The 15,619-nt window shown below is 39.3% G+C and overlaps 1 protein-coding gene across 7 annotated transcripts in view; it reads left to right on the top strand.

Annotated features, from left to right (window-relative positions):
- The window catches only part of dmd (dystrophin), a 518,793-nt gene that overhangs the window by 459,660 nt on the left and 43,514 nt on the right, over positions 1–15,619 (top strand). For all 7 annotated transcript variants that reach the window (XM_061904726.1, XM_061904725.1, XM_061904723.1 and 4 more), the window contains 3 exons: positions 3,095–3,156; positions 6,296–6,370; positions 15,364–15,565. In XM_061904726.1, coding sequence (XP_061760710.1) covers positions 3,095–3,156; positions 6,296–6,370; positions 15,364–15,565 — 339 coding nt within the window. The remainder of the gene's footprint in view (positions 1–3,094; positions 3,157–6,295; positions 6,371–15,363; positions 15,566–15,619) is intronic.

The following is a 15,619-nucleotide window of genomic DNA, read 5'->3' as shown; positions in this document are numbered from 1 at the left end:
GACCTAATAATACAAAAAGCTCCTTGATAAGTTTCCCAGGAAGTGGGTCAAGTAAACATGTTGTTTGTTTTATTTCATTTACACGTTGTAACAATCCTTCTAATGTTATTTCATCAAAACGAGAGAAACTATTTTGGATATTTGCAGTATCCGCCGTATATACAATCGTATCTGTGTTACTATAACCCCGTTGTAGCTGGGACGCATTGTCTTTAATCTCCTTTCTAATAAGTTCAATTTTCTTATTAAAGAACTTCATAAAGTCATCTGCCGAATGGGTGGAGCTACTGGAAGGAGTCCCTTGTTGGGTTAGCGATGCTACTGTACTAAACAAAAATTTTGGATCGTTTTTATTAATGCGGATGAGATTTGAGTAATAATTAGTTTTAGCTAAGGTAAGCATGCGTTTATAAGTTATTAAACTATCACTCCATGCTTGATGGTGCACCTCAAGTTTAGTCGTGCGCCATTTGCGTTCCAGCTTTCTACATAATAATTTCTGAGCTCTAGTTTCTTCAGTAAACCATGGCGTACGCCTTTTTGGAGCCTTTTTTAACTTCAGCGGTGCTATACTATCAATGGTTTCGCGCAGGGCGTTGTTAAAGTTGTTAGTGAGGTTATCAATAGAGCCCACATACTTTGGGAACGGTGCCATTACCGAGGGCAGTAGGTCCGCAAGAGTTGTCGTTGTGGCAGCATTAATGTTGCGGCTGCTATAGCAGTTATTATTATTATTAGCTTGCCGAACATGAGTCTGAACTTCGAATTTTATAAGGTAATGATCGGACATTACTTTAGTATACGAGAGTATCATAACTTTGGAGACGGTGATACCTCTGACAAGCACTAGGTCTATCGTATTACCGCTGCGATGTGTCGGTTCATTTATTATTTGTGTAAGACCACAGCTATCAATTATAGTCTGGAGCGCCACGCACGGTGGGTCCAATGGGGTATTCATATGGATATTAAAGTCCCCCATTATAATTATATTATCGGCGTGCGTCACTAGATCAGCAACAAACTCTGAGAATTCACTAATAAAGTCCGAATAGGGCCCTGGGGGGCGGTAGATAACGGCCAGGCACAGAGGCAGAGGTGTGGCAGACTTCATAGAAAGCACCTCAAACGATTTATATTTATTATTTAAGTTAGGACTAAAGTTAAAGTTTTCGTTGTATATTAGTGCGACACCCCCTCCCCTTTTGAGGTGACGGGCAATATGCGCATTCGTATAGTTAGGAGGGGATGCCTCATTTATCGCAAAAAAGTCGTCTGGTTTAAGCCAGGTTTCGCTAAGACCGATGACGTTAAGGTTGTTGTCTCTAATGACCTCATTGACTAATAACGTTTTGGGAGACAAAGATCTGATGTTTAAAAAGCCCATATTATAGGTAGTGGGCTGTTTTAAGGAGTTGTTGATAAAATTATCCGTAGTAGCAATATTAATAATGTTGCGTTTATTATGCGCAGTGTACTTAAAATAATTACGACCATATCTAGGAATTGATATGACGGGAATTTTCAGATTGTCTACTTGGCGCTGCGATAAACTGAACGCATCATAATTTGCCACCTCAGTAGAACGCATGTCTAACTCTGACGAAGTCATAGACACAGTAGAAAAAACATTTTGTGAGTTGTGTATTATTCTACGAAAATTGCTATGTGTACAGGGATCATCCAGCCTGGCGCTGGCTAGCTCTAACTTAACTGACTCCATACCCAGGCTAGCAGGCTCTGTAATTGCCTGTGACCTTATATATATATATATATATATATATATATATATATATATATATATATATAAGGGGGTCTGACATTCATATTTTGTCAATATTCAGTGTTTCATCCTTCATACATATATAAAAGACTTAAAGGTATACTAGAGGAATAATGAATACCAACAATGGTAATAGAGAAAATACCAACAATGGTTGGTATTTTGTTGACCAACAGTACTTGGTGTGGTCTGTGTTCTTGGTGTGGGTCACATTGAGATGATGTAAAAGTCCCAAAGCTACATTGATACCAAGTACTGCATTAATGTCAATACTTATCAAAATCTTCTATTTTTCTCACCACCAAGACTTTTGCTTCCTCCGGCGTACCATTTAGTTTGATGAAGATCTTACAGTTCGTTACCCAGGTTCGTTGAATCTTTTCCTTGGTGGAGGCATTCTGATGGTCTATATGCCGAAGCATCCAGCAACAGAACAGATCCACACCTGTATATGTCAGGCTGCTAATGCAGCACCGATCAACACAGACAGCAGAGTGTCATGGCACAGTGACACAGTGAAGCCAAAAAAGTACAAACAAGCTAAGAAGATGTGCTGGTTTTGCACAAAGTGATCGTTAAACTAGAAAGTCAGACACGCGCAAACTCCAAACAGGAAGTGACGTGAACAAGTGGAATGGATTGGATGCCGACGCAGTAAAGGCTCTCTACCTTACGCTAGGAAGTGAGGGGAAACTGAGTGAATAATGACAGGTTATATGATTGTTTATTTAAACTCATATTCGAGCCACTTTATAATGAATATGTCAGCATGTAAGAAAAGAAAAATATTTTTTTTTAGGAGGGCTTAAGAATATTTTAGGGAGGCTACAGCCCCCCTAAAATAGGTCTAACGACGCCAATGCTGACTACAATTCCCTCTGCTAAAACTGTAGATTTTTTGCTGAAAAATTCCACACTGTAATATCTGTTTTTCTTGTACATTTTTAATTTTAGTTGTATTTCTATTTATTTGGTATACTTAGTTAACTTTATGTTTGCAATCTATGCCCTTTACTGTGTTATTAATGTACATTTCCCCGGGATAAGTAAAAGATGATCTTTCCTCATCATTCAGGTATAGTAAATATAAGTACAGATGATGGTTCTGTATTGCATTATTTAAGTACCACAAATGTATGTTTGACTTCTACTTTTTGACTCTGTGAATGTAAAATAAAATACTTGCATATACTGTACTGAACTGAGTGGGGAAATGCTTCTTTTGTGTTCCTCGAAAAAGCAGAGAACAGTGCTCTTGTATAAAAACTAACAATTTGTTTTTTTTAATTGTGTTTCCTTCTTTTCAAACAGCCACCAAACCCAGACGACATGCTGGGACCATCCCAAGATGGCGGAACTCTATCAGTCTCTGTGTAAGACGTTTGCAACCATCTTTTTTTATCATTTTACGTGAATCAAACATGCACATACATGCTGTATAGGGTTGTCCCGATACCAATAATTTGGTACAGGTACCGGTACCAAAATGTTATCGATACTTTTTGATACTTTTCTAAATAAAGCGAACTACAAAAAAATCAATTTTGGCTTTATTTATTAGAATATCTTACAATACAATAAACTTATGTTTCCTATTGCATTCAAACAAGAATTTTACAAGGTTAAAAAAAAATTATGTGTTTATTTTTTGTGCACTATTAGATTAGAATATAATAAAGTTGTAATAAAACTGTAATACATTATGAAATAAACTAAAAATCTCATATTAAAATATACAGTGGGGCAAAAAAGTATTTAGTCACCCACAGATTGTGTAAGTTCTCCCACTTAAAATGATGACAGAGGTCTGTCATTTTCATCATAGGTACACTTCAACTGTGAGAGACAGAATACGAAGAAAAATCTAGGAATTTTAAAGAATTTATTTGTAAATTATGGTGGAAAAAAGGTATTTGGTCAACCATTCAAAGCTCTCACTGATGAAAGGACGTTTTGGCTCAAAATCTCACGATACATGGCCCCATTCATTCTTTCCTTAACACGGATCAATCGTCCTGTCCCCTTAGCAGAAAAACAGCCCCACAGCATGATGTTTTCACCCCCATGCTTCACAGTAGGTGTGGTGTTCTTGGGATGCAACTCAATATTCTTCTTCCTCCAAACACGACAAGTTGAGTTTATACCAAAATGGATACATGGATGATACAGCAGAGGATTGGGAGAATGTCATGTGGTCAGATGAAACCAAAATAGAACTTTTTGGTATAAACTCAACTCGTCGTGTTTGGGGGAAGAAGAATACTGAGTTGCATCCCAAGAACACCAGACCTACTGTGAAGCATGGGGATGGAAACATCATGCTTTGGGGCTGTTTTTCTGCTAAGGGGACAGGACGATTGATCCGTGTTAAGGAAAGAATGAATGGGGCCATGTATCGTGGGATTTTGAGCCAAAACCTCCTTCCATCAGTGAGAGCTTTGAATGGTTGACCAAATACTTATTTTCCACAATAATTAAAAAATAACATCTTTAAAATTCCTACAATGTGAATTCCTGGATTTTTTTTTCACCTTCTATCTCTCACAGTTGAAGTGTACCTATGATGAAAATTACAGACCTCTGTCATCATTTTAAGTGGGAGAACTTGCACAATCGGTGGCTGACTAAATACTTTTTTGCCCCACTGTATAACATAATGTAGCAATAAATAATTCTGTAACGAATAAAGCAAAATATGTTCTGGGCAAAAAATCACTTCATATTCTCTACTGCTCGGTATTGTTACCACATCTGAGTTAATGTGCAGAAATATGGGGAAATATTTACAAAAGTACGTTACATTCACTAATTGTGTTACAAAAAAGGTCAATTAGGATAATACACAATGCAGGATATTGAGAACATACAAACCCTTTATGTATTGAATCAAAAATATTGAAATTCAATGATTTGTATTGTACAACAATTCTTCTCAACGAAAGAAGATAAATATAATCTTAGAGATAGGGTGAAGTGTCTTGCTCAAGGACACAATAGATAGGACAAGGTTGGTAGAAGGTGGGTATTGAACCAGCCACTCTCCCAACCGCGCCACTCCGTCCCCATATAAAGACTTATAGCATATCAGTATGTGGAATTAAATTATGGAATGGATTAAAGTAAAGACATGAAGCAATGTACTAAGATGAGCCACTTTAAGAAACTGTTAAAGCTACAAGTACAAAGAATAATAATACTGGTAAATGCCTTTAACTTGAGTAAAAAAAAAAGACAGATATTATTTATCTCAATATAAGTGCTGCCATATTTTGAAACTATATATCTTCAAATAAAACCAATCTGAAAATACGCCCAAATCTGCACTAATTCAGGTAAATAAACAGTAGCCTAAAGGGGCTCTAGACCAGTGGTTCTCAACCTTGGTGGAGGTACCGAACCCCACTTTTATGTGGGCATTCCCCGAACCCTTCTTTAGTGAAAAATAAATTGTATTTTTTCTTTTCAAATTCAAGAAAAAGTTATGTTTTTTTTGTTTTTTTTTACTGGTGCACAAAATGAACCGTGCATTAACATCACATTGTTCAAAGAACCAAAACGAACACAGTGCATGAATTTACAACAAATTACACACCTGCAAATCAGATGGAAAATTAAAGAGGGAACATTGTTTGGGGGTATCCATAATACGCCGACCATAATACGCCGATAAGGAGAAGTTTGTATTCACACGATGAGTCGGGTGTGTCTCACCCTCCGCGGAACCCCTGAGGCCGACTCACCGAACCCCTAAGGTTCGATCGAACCCAGGTTAAGAACCACTGCTCTAGACCATTGACTGAAACCCAGAAATTTTTCGAGGCCACGTGGTTGCCACCCATCTCTTGCCTACATCATCACAACGTCCGGTTTCGGCAGGGCTGTTCTGGTGATCAAAGTCTTTTTTTGGTGGCCAAATGTCCCGTGCGTCACTTGTCAATAATGTGCTCCATTCATACTGTAACAACCTGCTGATGTTTAATTGTATGATCATGTGTTATTGATGTTCATAGTTCCCATAATTATGAACATACCGTGCCTGAAAGGGGGATTGGCGGAGAATTAGGAAGTGTTGTGTCTCTGGGACTACAGCACAGAGCTGAAGCTGGTCTTTCTGGGTACTACAATACATTATATTAATCAAATTGGTCTTAACGTAAAAACCCTAATTTTTTGGTCGTGGCTGCTTTTATTTTGTTTTAAGTACAAAAGTTTAATGAAATTTCAAGATTTTATTGTTTAACAAATTAAGACGTATTACCACAGACACACACACAGGTGCCACAAATTGGTACCATTGGGTATCGGTATATATTCCCAGGCACAAGGTATTAGTACTGTATCGGTTCAAATGTGAAATGTACCGATCCCTACCAAGATCTGTATGTAAGACTTTTCTAAAAATGTTTTTGCTAGGTAAATGCCTTGTAAATGTAAAGCTGGACTTAGGTACCTGTTTTGCATTCATTTTCAAGTGGTGCAGTTCGGTTTTTCTGACTCTTGTTTTCTTTACAGCCGACCTGAACAATGTTCGATTTTCAGCCTACCGAACAGCAATGAAACTCAGACGCCTGCAGAAGGCTTTGTGTCGTAAGTGCTTTATTCTATCCTTACAATTTTTTTTTTATCTTGACTCTGTGATCGCTCCTCTTCAGCTACATTTGCGGTGCATGCGTGTCTGGGTTGCAGTGGGTTGTGGCTAATAATCAATACACCAATACAATCTATACAAACACACACACCAGGGTTTCCCCAAGATTTCCACTATATATGTGGCAGTGGAGGGGGGGTCAATATCACATCATATATATAACATGCTAATTTTGACTTGCAATTTATGTATTTTCGTTAAAAAAAGGCTAAACGAATGTATATGAATGTATATGAAAACAAATACCACTTTTTAAACCTCCGGAGCCAGAGTATTACGCACTTAATGATTAACAAAAAAGTCCGCGGAAATAATTCCGGAAATAAATAAACCAAAAATCACTCCAAAAAATAGGAGGGAAAAACTAACAAAAGGACGAACTATCATTAAAGTCGTATCTACTATTAAAAAATAACACAAAGCCCTCCAACAGGAGGAAGAACAAAAAGAGAATTATCTTGCTGTATTTTTGAATTGTACTTTTTTCCTCCTTTGAGCAACCTTCGTTATTCTAGCCTTCGTCCAGTTTTTTTGTAATTTTTCTAAATTCCTTTTCTTCCTCTAAGATTGAGTGACTTTTTTGTTTATCTTTATTAAGTATTAAGTTAAGGCCCTTTTTTTTCTTCCTCCTGTTGGAGCGCTTTGTGTTTTTTTTTTTTGTGACACAAAAGGAAGGGCCCGTGATCTGAAACAAGAGGAGTTGCTTTTCAAAATAAAATATGCAAATCCCATCCATCCATTTCCTACCGCTTATTCCCTTTGGGGTCGCGGGGGGCGCTGGTGCCTATCCCAACTACAATCTGGCGGAAGGCGGTGTACACCCTGGACAAGTCGCTTTCTCATCGGAGGAAAACAAATAGTGTTATTATTATATATATTAAAATTAATAATATGTTGCCAGTTACTTTTCAAATTTTCTTGTAATCAGACAATTTTTTCGGTACACTAGATGGATTTTTTTACAAGTTAGTTTGTCAAACATGTAAACAATCCTTTGAGTTAGATTTGAAAAAAAAAAATTAAGGTGTTTTATTGATATTCTTCACAATGAAGACACTGTAAAACTCTCCACACTAAACAAAGTACATTTTATATACCGTATTTTCTGCACTATAAGGCGCACCTTCAATGAATGGCCTATTTTAAAATTGTGTTCATATATAAGGCACACCGCATAGAATAGATGTTACGGTAGAGGCTGGGGTTACGTTATGCATCCTTTAGATCAGGGGTGCCCATTACGTCGATCGCGATCGACTGGTCGATCTCGGAGGGTGTGTCAGTCGATCTCAAGCCAGGCATTAAAAAATAGAAATAAAAATGAGCAATCATCAATCATACCAGGACTTCACTTTCGTCAGTTGTTTGACATTCTCGGCACCCGAGGATCTTGTGAGATGACGCTGGCTGCTCCAAGCTCATATTTAAGAAAAAAATCACTAACAGGGCGGACGCAGAGAAACACATTTTATTTCTAGAGACTCCGTACCTACTGTCAAAACTCTAAAGACCGACTGCACAGTTCCTGTCTTCACCATAAAAGACCTGTTTCATCCTGCCTGTGCTAACAAAATAAGAGTCTCAGAAAGCTAGCGTGCACAAGCCAGCAAGCTACGGAGTTTGATGCCAATGTATTTCTCCCCCGCCCTCAGCGACCGCTTTCTCACTTGCTTGCCCACCCGCACAGTCACTGACGTCACTCACCTGCTGCCAGACATTAAAGGGCCACACACATATGCTACTCTCATAACAAAGTGTTTAAAAATGAGTATGCAAGTTGGACAAATGAGATGCCAAATCCAACCACTTTCATGTGGTATTGGACAGAAAGGAGGACTTTTTTTTTCATCCATTTGAAAATGCGGACGTTATCAGCACCACTGTCTAATTCCAATCAATGCAAGTCATCAGAATCAAATACACCAACTTATATTCTTGTCTTCATGAAAGAAAGGAATTTATGTGTTAAACATGCTTGTATTATCATTAAACACCATTAACTTGTTGACAAAAATGTCTCTTTCATAAATAAATAAGTATAAATTATAAATAGGAATGAGGTAGATCTCCTCGACTTGGTCAATTGAAAAGTAGCTCGCCTGCAGAAAAAGTGTGAGCGCCCCTGCTTTAGATGGAGCTGCGCTAAAGGGAATGTCATCAAAACAGTCAGATGGATCAGTCAAACTTTATTAATAGATCACAAACCAGCGTTCTGACAACTTTGTTTACTCCCAAAATGAAGCTGTTTTATTATTTCCCCGATTCAATAAACACGTAAAAAACAGTTTGATACTGTTACGGTAAATCAAACGTTAGTGCAATCACAATATAGTAACACTCAAAATAGTGCAAAGCAATAATATTTCAATAACTCAACGTTGGCTCAAACGATAATGTCACACAACACAACACACAAAATAAACATGTAATGATCACTTTATTAAGTTATTCCTCATCTACCAATCCCTCAAATTCTTCTTTTTCAGTGTTCGAATCTAACAGTTGGGCGAATACGGCATCCAACTCCGTCTCGTCGAAGTCGTAATTAAAGGAGTCAGTGTCGCTGCTGTTAATGTTAAATTCCCTCGCTGCTGCTCTATTTCCGTGTTCTACTGTGTGACTGATCTCCTTGAGTTTAAACTTTGCGTCGTAAGCGTGTCTCTTAATAGGAGCCATTTTGGGGTCTTTACATAAACACACAGAAACGGCACCCCTCCCGCAGTCATATATCCCAGCATGCACCGTGCGCTTGGACTGTTAACACGGACCACCAGTACAAGAAAGGACAGAGCAGGCTGTACTTCCTCAGGAGACTGCACTCCTTCAACATTTGTAGAAAACTCCTGTGGATGTACTACCAGTCAGTGGTTGCCAGTGTTCTGTTCTACATGGTAGTGTGCTGGGGGGGGCAGTACATCTAAGAAGGACAGCTCCAGACTTGAAAAACTGATCAGGCGGGCCGGTTCTACAATGGGAATGAAACTGGACTCACTGGTGACGGTGGCAGAGAAGAGGACTGTTGACAAACTAGTGAGAATCCTGGATGATGCCAGTCACCCTCTGCATAGCGTTATCAGTAGCCAGAGGAGCCTGTTCAGTGCTAGACTGCTTCATCCCAAGTGCAGGACTAATAGACTCAAAAACTCCTTTGTCCGTCCCAACTCCTCTCTGGGGCGGTGGGCGGGGGGTACTAGGATGACAGGGGATGCAAAACAATAACAGTGCAATACGTTTTCATAACATGGTCACTACTGCCTACTTTGTCTTGTTATATTCTTATTTTACTGTTATATTTTTATTCCCATTGTTGCTTTTAATTTTTTATTCTTATTGTAATATTTCTCTATTTTGTTTCCATTTAAACCCCTATTATTTACGTTTTACTTTTATTTAAATTGATCTCAAATCTGTACACTGCTGCTGGAATTTTAATTTTCCTGAAGGAATTCTCCTGAAGGAATCCATAAAGTACTATCTATCCATCTATCTTCTTCTTCTACGGGGTAAAACTAAGTCGACGGCTGCTTATCGTAGAAGAAGCGCACTTCTTATTCTACAAGGGGAAATGAAGTCGGTGGCTGCTTACCGTAGTTGCGAGACCTGTTGTGGCTCGATATTGTTCAAATATATAAGGCGCTCCCGATTATAAGGCGCACTGTCAGCTTTTGAGAAAATTTGAAGTTTTTAGGTGCGCCTTATAGTGCGGGAAATACGGTACATATTAAGTGCACACAGGAATCACGTTAGATTAATAATATAATTTGGAATAAACTAAAAAAAAGGCAAAACAATTATGCAGAATGAAGGTTGAGCACTAGTACCGCTAGCTTAATGCTAACATACAATGGACTAGCTCAGGGGTAGGGAACCTATGGCTCTAGAGTCGGATGCGACTCTTGATGACTGCATCTGGCTCTCAGATAAATCTTAGCTTAACACGATAAGTAATTAATAATTCCGCTGGTAATCACAGTGTTAAAAATAACATTCAAATTATCAAACATTCTCATGCATTTTAATCCAACCATCCATTTTCTATCACATCTGTTCAAGATGTCGCATTAATGGTAAGAAGTATTATATTTATTATTGGTTAACTTTTAGAATAACAATGTTATTAAAAAGAATAAGATACACATTATACTCAAAAAATGTTGGTCTTAAAAATGCACGCATTTAGTTGTATTCAGTGTTAAAAAATATTATATGGCTCTCACGGAAATACATTTTGAAATATTTGGCTTTCATGGCTCTCTCGGCTAAAAAGGTTCGCGACCCCTGGACTATCTCATTGACACGCTAACTCAAATTAGCACGGCCAATCGCAGGGCACATACACTGTATATAAACAATCCTTCACACTAACATTCCTATCCATGGACAATTTACAGTCTTCAATTACCTATCATGCATATTTTTGGAACGTGGGAGGAAACTGTAGTGGCCGGGGAAAAAAAAACCCACACACACACACGGGGACAAATGCACACTCGACACAGCGATTTCCAAACAGAGGTTGGAAGACGCACACAGCGTGAAGTTGGACGTTGTTGTCGGTACGAATGTCAAAATATTTAGGGTAGTATATACTGGCTTGAACAAGAAATGCATACTTTTCTCCAAATTTTTCTCCTTGCTTTTGCTGGGTCTCAACTCGTTTAGATACAAACTCGTTTAGGTACACGATCAGCTTACGGCCTACTGACAGGTGATTTAGATCAGGGATCACAACGCGGTGCCTGCGGGCACCAGGTAGCCCGTAAGGACCAGATGAGTAGCCCGCTGGCCTATTCTAAAAATAGCTCAAATAGCAGCACTTACCAGTGAGCTGCCTCTATTTTTTAAATTGTATTTATTTACTAGCAAGCTGGTCTCTATTTGCTCGACATTTTTAATTCTAAGAGAGACAAAACTCGAATAGAATTTGAAAATCCCCCAAATTATTTCAAAGACTTGGTCTTCACTTGTTTAAATAAATTCATTTATTTTTTTACTTTGCTTCTTATAACTTTCAGAAAGACAATTTTAGAGAAAAAATACAACCTTAAAAAGGATTTTGGGATTTTTAAACACATATACCTTTTTACCTTTTAAATTCCTTCCTCTTTTTTCCTGAAAATTTAAATCAATGTTCAAGTATTTTTTTTTTATTGTAAAGAATGATAAATACATTTTAATTTAATTCTTCATTTTAGCTTCTGTTTTTTCGACGAAGAATATTTGTGAAATATTTCTTCAAACATATTATGATTAAAATTCCCCCAAAAATATTCTGGCAAATCTAGAAAATCTGTAGAATCAAATTTAAATCTTATTTCAAAGTCTTTTGAATTTCTTTTAAAATTTTTGTTTTGGAAAATCTAGAAGAAATAATGATTTGTCTTTGTTAGAATGACAAATCCTTACCTCCCGAAAATCGGAGGTCTCAGGGTTGGCAAGTATGCGGATGGATCACGTGAAAATTGCCGGACTGACGCACAGAAGCATACAAACTGTATTTAGACCGTGGAAGGAAACCTCCATACCTGGACACCCATACAAAAACCCACATAAACACGGAGAACACACAGAGTGATGTTCTATTTATAGCATGCAGGTACAGTGCCATCGTCTATGCGTCACTGAGGTTTGCGTCTCATGGCTCAAGTGTTCCCCTCTCTGTGTACGCTATCCTCTTACGCCTCTCCATAGTCTTTTACACTTTCTCATAGTGGGCTTTGTATCCGTCCACAACGACGACTTATCCGTCCACATTGAGTTGTGTCAGAAATTGTCCCTGTCCACAAAACAATACCAACAACATAGTACATAGGACTACATGCTTCTGCTGCCTGAGTGCTCTTGTATGAGAAGAGCGATGGATGTTTTTATAGTCTCTAAAAGTGTCCAATAACACCAGAAAGAGTTGCTCGATTTGTCGTTAGTCAACAGTAATCGCTGCTGCTACGTCTTTTTATTCACTCGCCAAACCAGGTGCGTGTGTACATTCACAAACAGTGCCGTTATAATGTGTTAGTGAAGTGAAGTGAATTATATTTATATAGCGCTTTTTCTCTAGTGACTCAAAGCGCTTTACATAGTGAAACCCAATATTTAATTTTTACATTTAAACCAGTGTGGGTGGCACTAGGAGCAGGTGGGTAAAGTGTCTTGCCCAAGGACACAACGGCAGGGACTAGGATGGCGGAAGCGGGGATTGAACCTGCAACCCTCAAGTTGCTGGCACGGCCGCTCTACCAACCGAGCTATACCGCCCCTAATGAGCGAAGGCGAACTGGTAGAGGCAAATGTATGTGTGGCGAGCCGACACAAATAAATAAATGTATGGTAACAGAACACAAACCAATCATTATTTCAAAAACATGCTATGTTGCTCGCTGTACGTTGATGCGCATAATAAAGACAAGTCAAAAGAACAGCATGTACAGTGGGGCAAAAAATTATTTAGTCAGCCACAGATTGTGTAAGTTCTCCCACTTAAAATGATGACAGAGGTCTGTAATTTTCATCATAGGTACACTTCAACTGTGAGAGACAGAATCCAGGAATTTCCACCATAATTTATTTGTAAATTATGGTGGAAAATAAGTATTTGGTCAACCATTCAAAGCTCTCACTGACGGTTTTGGCTCAAACTCTCACGATACATGGCCCCATTCATTCTTTCCTTATCACGGATCAATCATCCTGTCCCCTTAGCAGAAAAACAGCCCCAAAGCATGATGTTTCCACCCCCATGCTTCACAGTAGGTTTGGTGTTCTTGGGATGCAACTCAGTATTCTTCTTCCTCCAAACACGACAAGTTGAGTTTATGGAAGGTAAAACTGTCAGCATAAAACAGTCATCGTCTTTAGTTAGGGGGAGCAGTGCGTGTTTATAACTCTGCTATTCGTTCACCAGTCTTAATGAATGGAAATAACCAAAGCTCCTCCCTTCTTTTGTCACCTGGGGCGGTATAGCTTGGTTGGTAGCGCGGCCGTGCCAGCAACTTGAGGGTTGCAGGTTCGATCCCCGCTTCCGCCATCCTAGTCACTGCCGTTGTGTCCTTGGTCAAGATACTTTACCCACCTGCTCTCAGTGCCACCCACACTGGTTTAAATGTAAAAATTAGATATTGGGTTTCACTATGTAAAGCGCTTTGAGTCATTAGAGAAAAAGCGCTGTATAAATATAATTCACTTCACCTCTTATGTGCAACTATATACTGTATGTACTACTGTATATCTGTTGTAATGTTTTGAGACTGCTGGAAGTCCGGTGTAAGGTCGATTTGACACACAAATCAGAAGTCTAGCGTCCCTAAACTTGTGTATGCAAGTCTTGAACCATTCACATAGGGGTGTAACGGTACACAAAAATTTTGGTTCGGTACGTACCTCGGTTCAGAGGTCACGGTTCGGTTCATTTTCGGTACACCAAATTTGCAAAATATTCCACCTAAAATATTTTTCTTAGTGGAATATTTGATGTGAAGTACTCGAAAAATTGGATAGGTCAATTATTCATAAAAACATTGATATTGATTCAATATTATGTTTTGAGCAATGACAGTTTGAAAGAAAAAAAACAGCTTTGTTTTATTAGTCAACGTTGCAACTTTTTCTAAAATTACATTTAGCCTTTAAGCTTTTTTATTTCACTTTTGTTTAAGTTTTTGTTTGTTTTAGGGACGGCGTGGCGCAGTGGGAGAGTGGCCGTGCGCAACCCGAGGGTCACTGGTTCAAATCCCACCTAGTACCAACCTCGTCACGTCCGTTGTGTCCTGAGCAAGACACTTCACCCTTGCTCCTGATGGTTGCTGGTTGGCGCCTTGCATGGCAGCTCCCTCCATCAGTGTGTGAATGTGTGTGTGAATGGGTAAATGTGGAAGTAGTGTCAAAGCGCTTTGAGTACCTTGAAGGTAGAAAAGCGCTATACAAGTACAACCCATTTATTATTAATTTTAATAGTATTTTTAGAATGTGCCGTGGGCCTTTAACACATTAGCTGTGGGCCGCAAATGGCCTCCGGGGCACACTTTTGACACCCCTGCTATAGATAATAAGAAATAAAATACGATAAATCAATGGATAAAAAGCAGAGCCTGGCGACGCATGCGCGTTTATCATAACTCTCGCTCTCTCTGTCTCTGCCCCTCCGTCACGAATGTTGCTGCGCACAATTTGTTTTTTTTTTAGCCCCTTCTGAACCCTGAACGTACATTGAAAATACACGCAAGCCTAACTTAAAATGCCAGACATTTGTGGCATTTAAAAAACTCCACCCGGACAGCCCCGCAAAAGAGGACATATCCGGTGAAAAGAGGAGGTGTGGTCAGTCTATCGTAGCCCAGTCGGTGCTAGCATGCTGTGTGTTGTTTTTTTTTGATTGATTAAAACTTTTATTAGTATATTGCACAGTACAGTACATATTCCGTACAATTGACCACTAAATGGTAACACCCGAATAAGTTTTTTAACTTGTTTAAGTCGGGGTCCACGTAAATCAATTCATGGTGCCTCGGTGTGCATTGTTTACACAACGTGCGGTGCACTACTTAATATGTCCGTGTGTAACTCCTTCGGTACACCTCAGAACCGGACCGAAACCCCCGTACCGAAACGGTTCAATACAAATACACGTACCCTTACACCCCTACATTCACACGTTATCACACACACACACAGAACCGCCATTCCAACACTAAAAAGCTTTGGGGTAAAGCATGCCAAGCCGCAGGTGACGCTGCTGCTGGAAAACTGCAACGCTGTAAGCACCAATGTCTACCACAACTTTATTAAGACATTTTCCTTCTACTGTCTGCCTACTTGAGAGGTCTAAATGCAGGACTTGCATGAGTGAGGGTCACCCTCTCACCATTGTCATTTTACATCCTCACGATTTGAACATGCAGCGGCTGAACTTCCTATCATTTTGTCTGTGTCCGTCCAGTGGACCTGCTGAGCATGCCAACGGCGTGCGAGGTGTTCGACCAGCATGGCTTGAAGCAAAACGAGCAGCTCCTCGACATCTCCCAGCTGGGGGCCTGTCTGAGCAGCCTGTACCAGCGGCTGGAGCAAAGCCACGCCCACCTGGTCAGTGTCCCACTCTGCGTGGATATGTGCCTCAACTGGCTGCTCAACGTCTACGACACGTAAGTGGACATACACTGTAACCTTACGACGTGCCTTTTTCAAGCATGGCTCCA

This window comes from Nerophis ophidion, linkage group LG06 (assembly GCF_033978795.1).
Source record: "Nerophis ophidion isolate RoL-2023_Sa linkage group LG06, RoL_Noph_v1.0, whole genome shotgun sequence".
Classification (NCBI taxonomy): domain Eukaryota; kingdom Metazoa; phylum Chordata; class Actinopteri; order Syngnathiformes; family Syngnathidae; genus Nerophis; species Nerophis ophidion.
The sequence above is the reverse complement of the archived record's forward strand: the minus strand, read 5'-3'. Positions and strand labels throughout refer to the sequence as shown.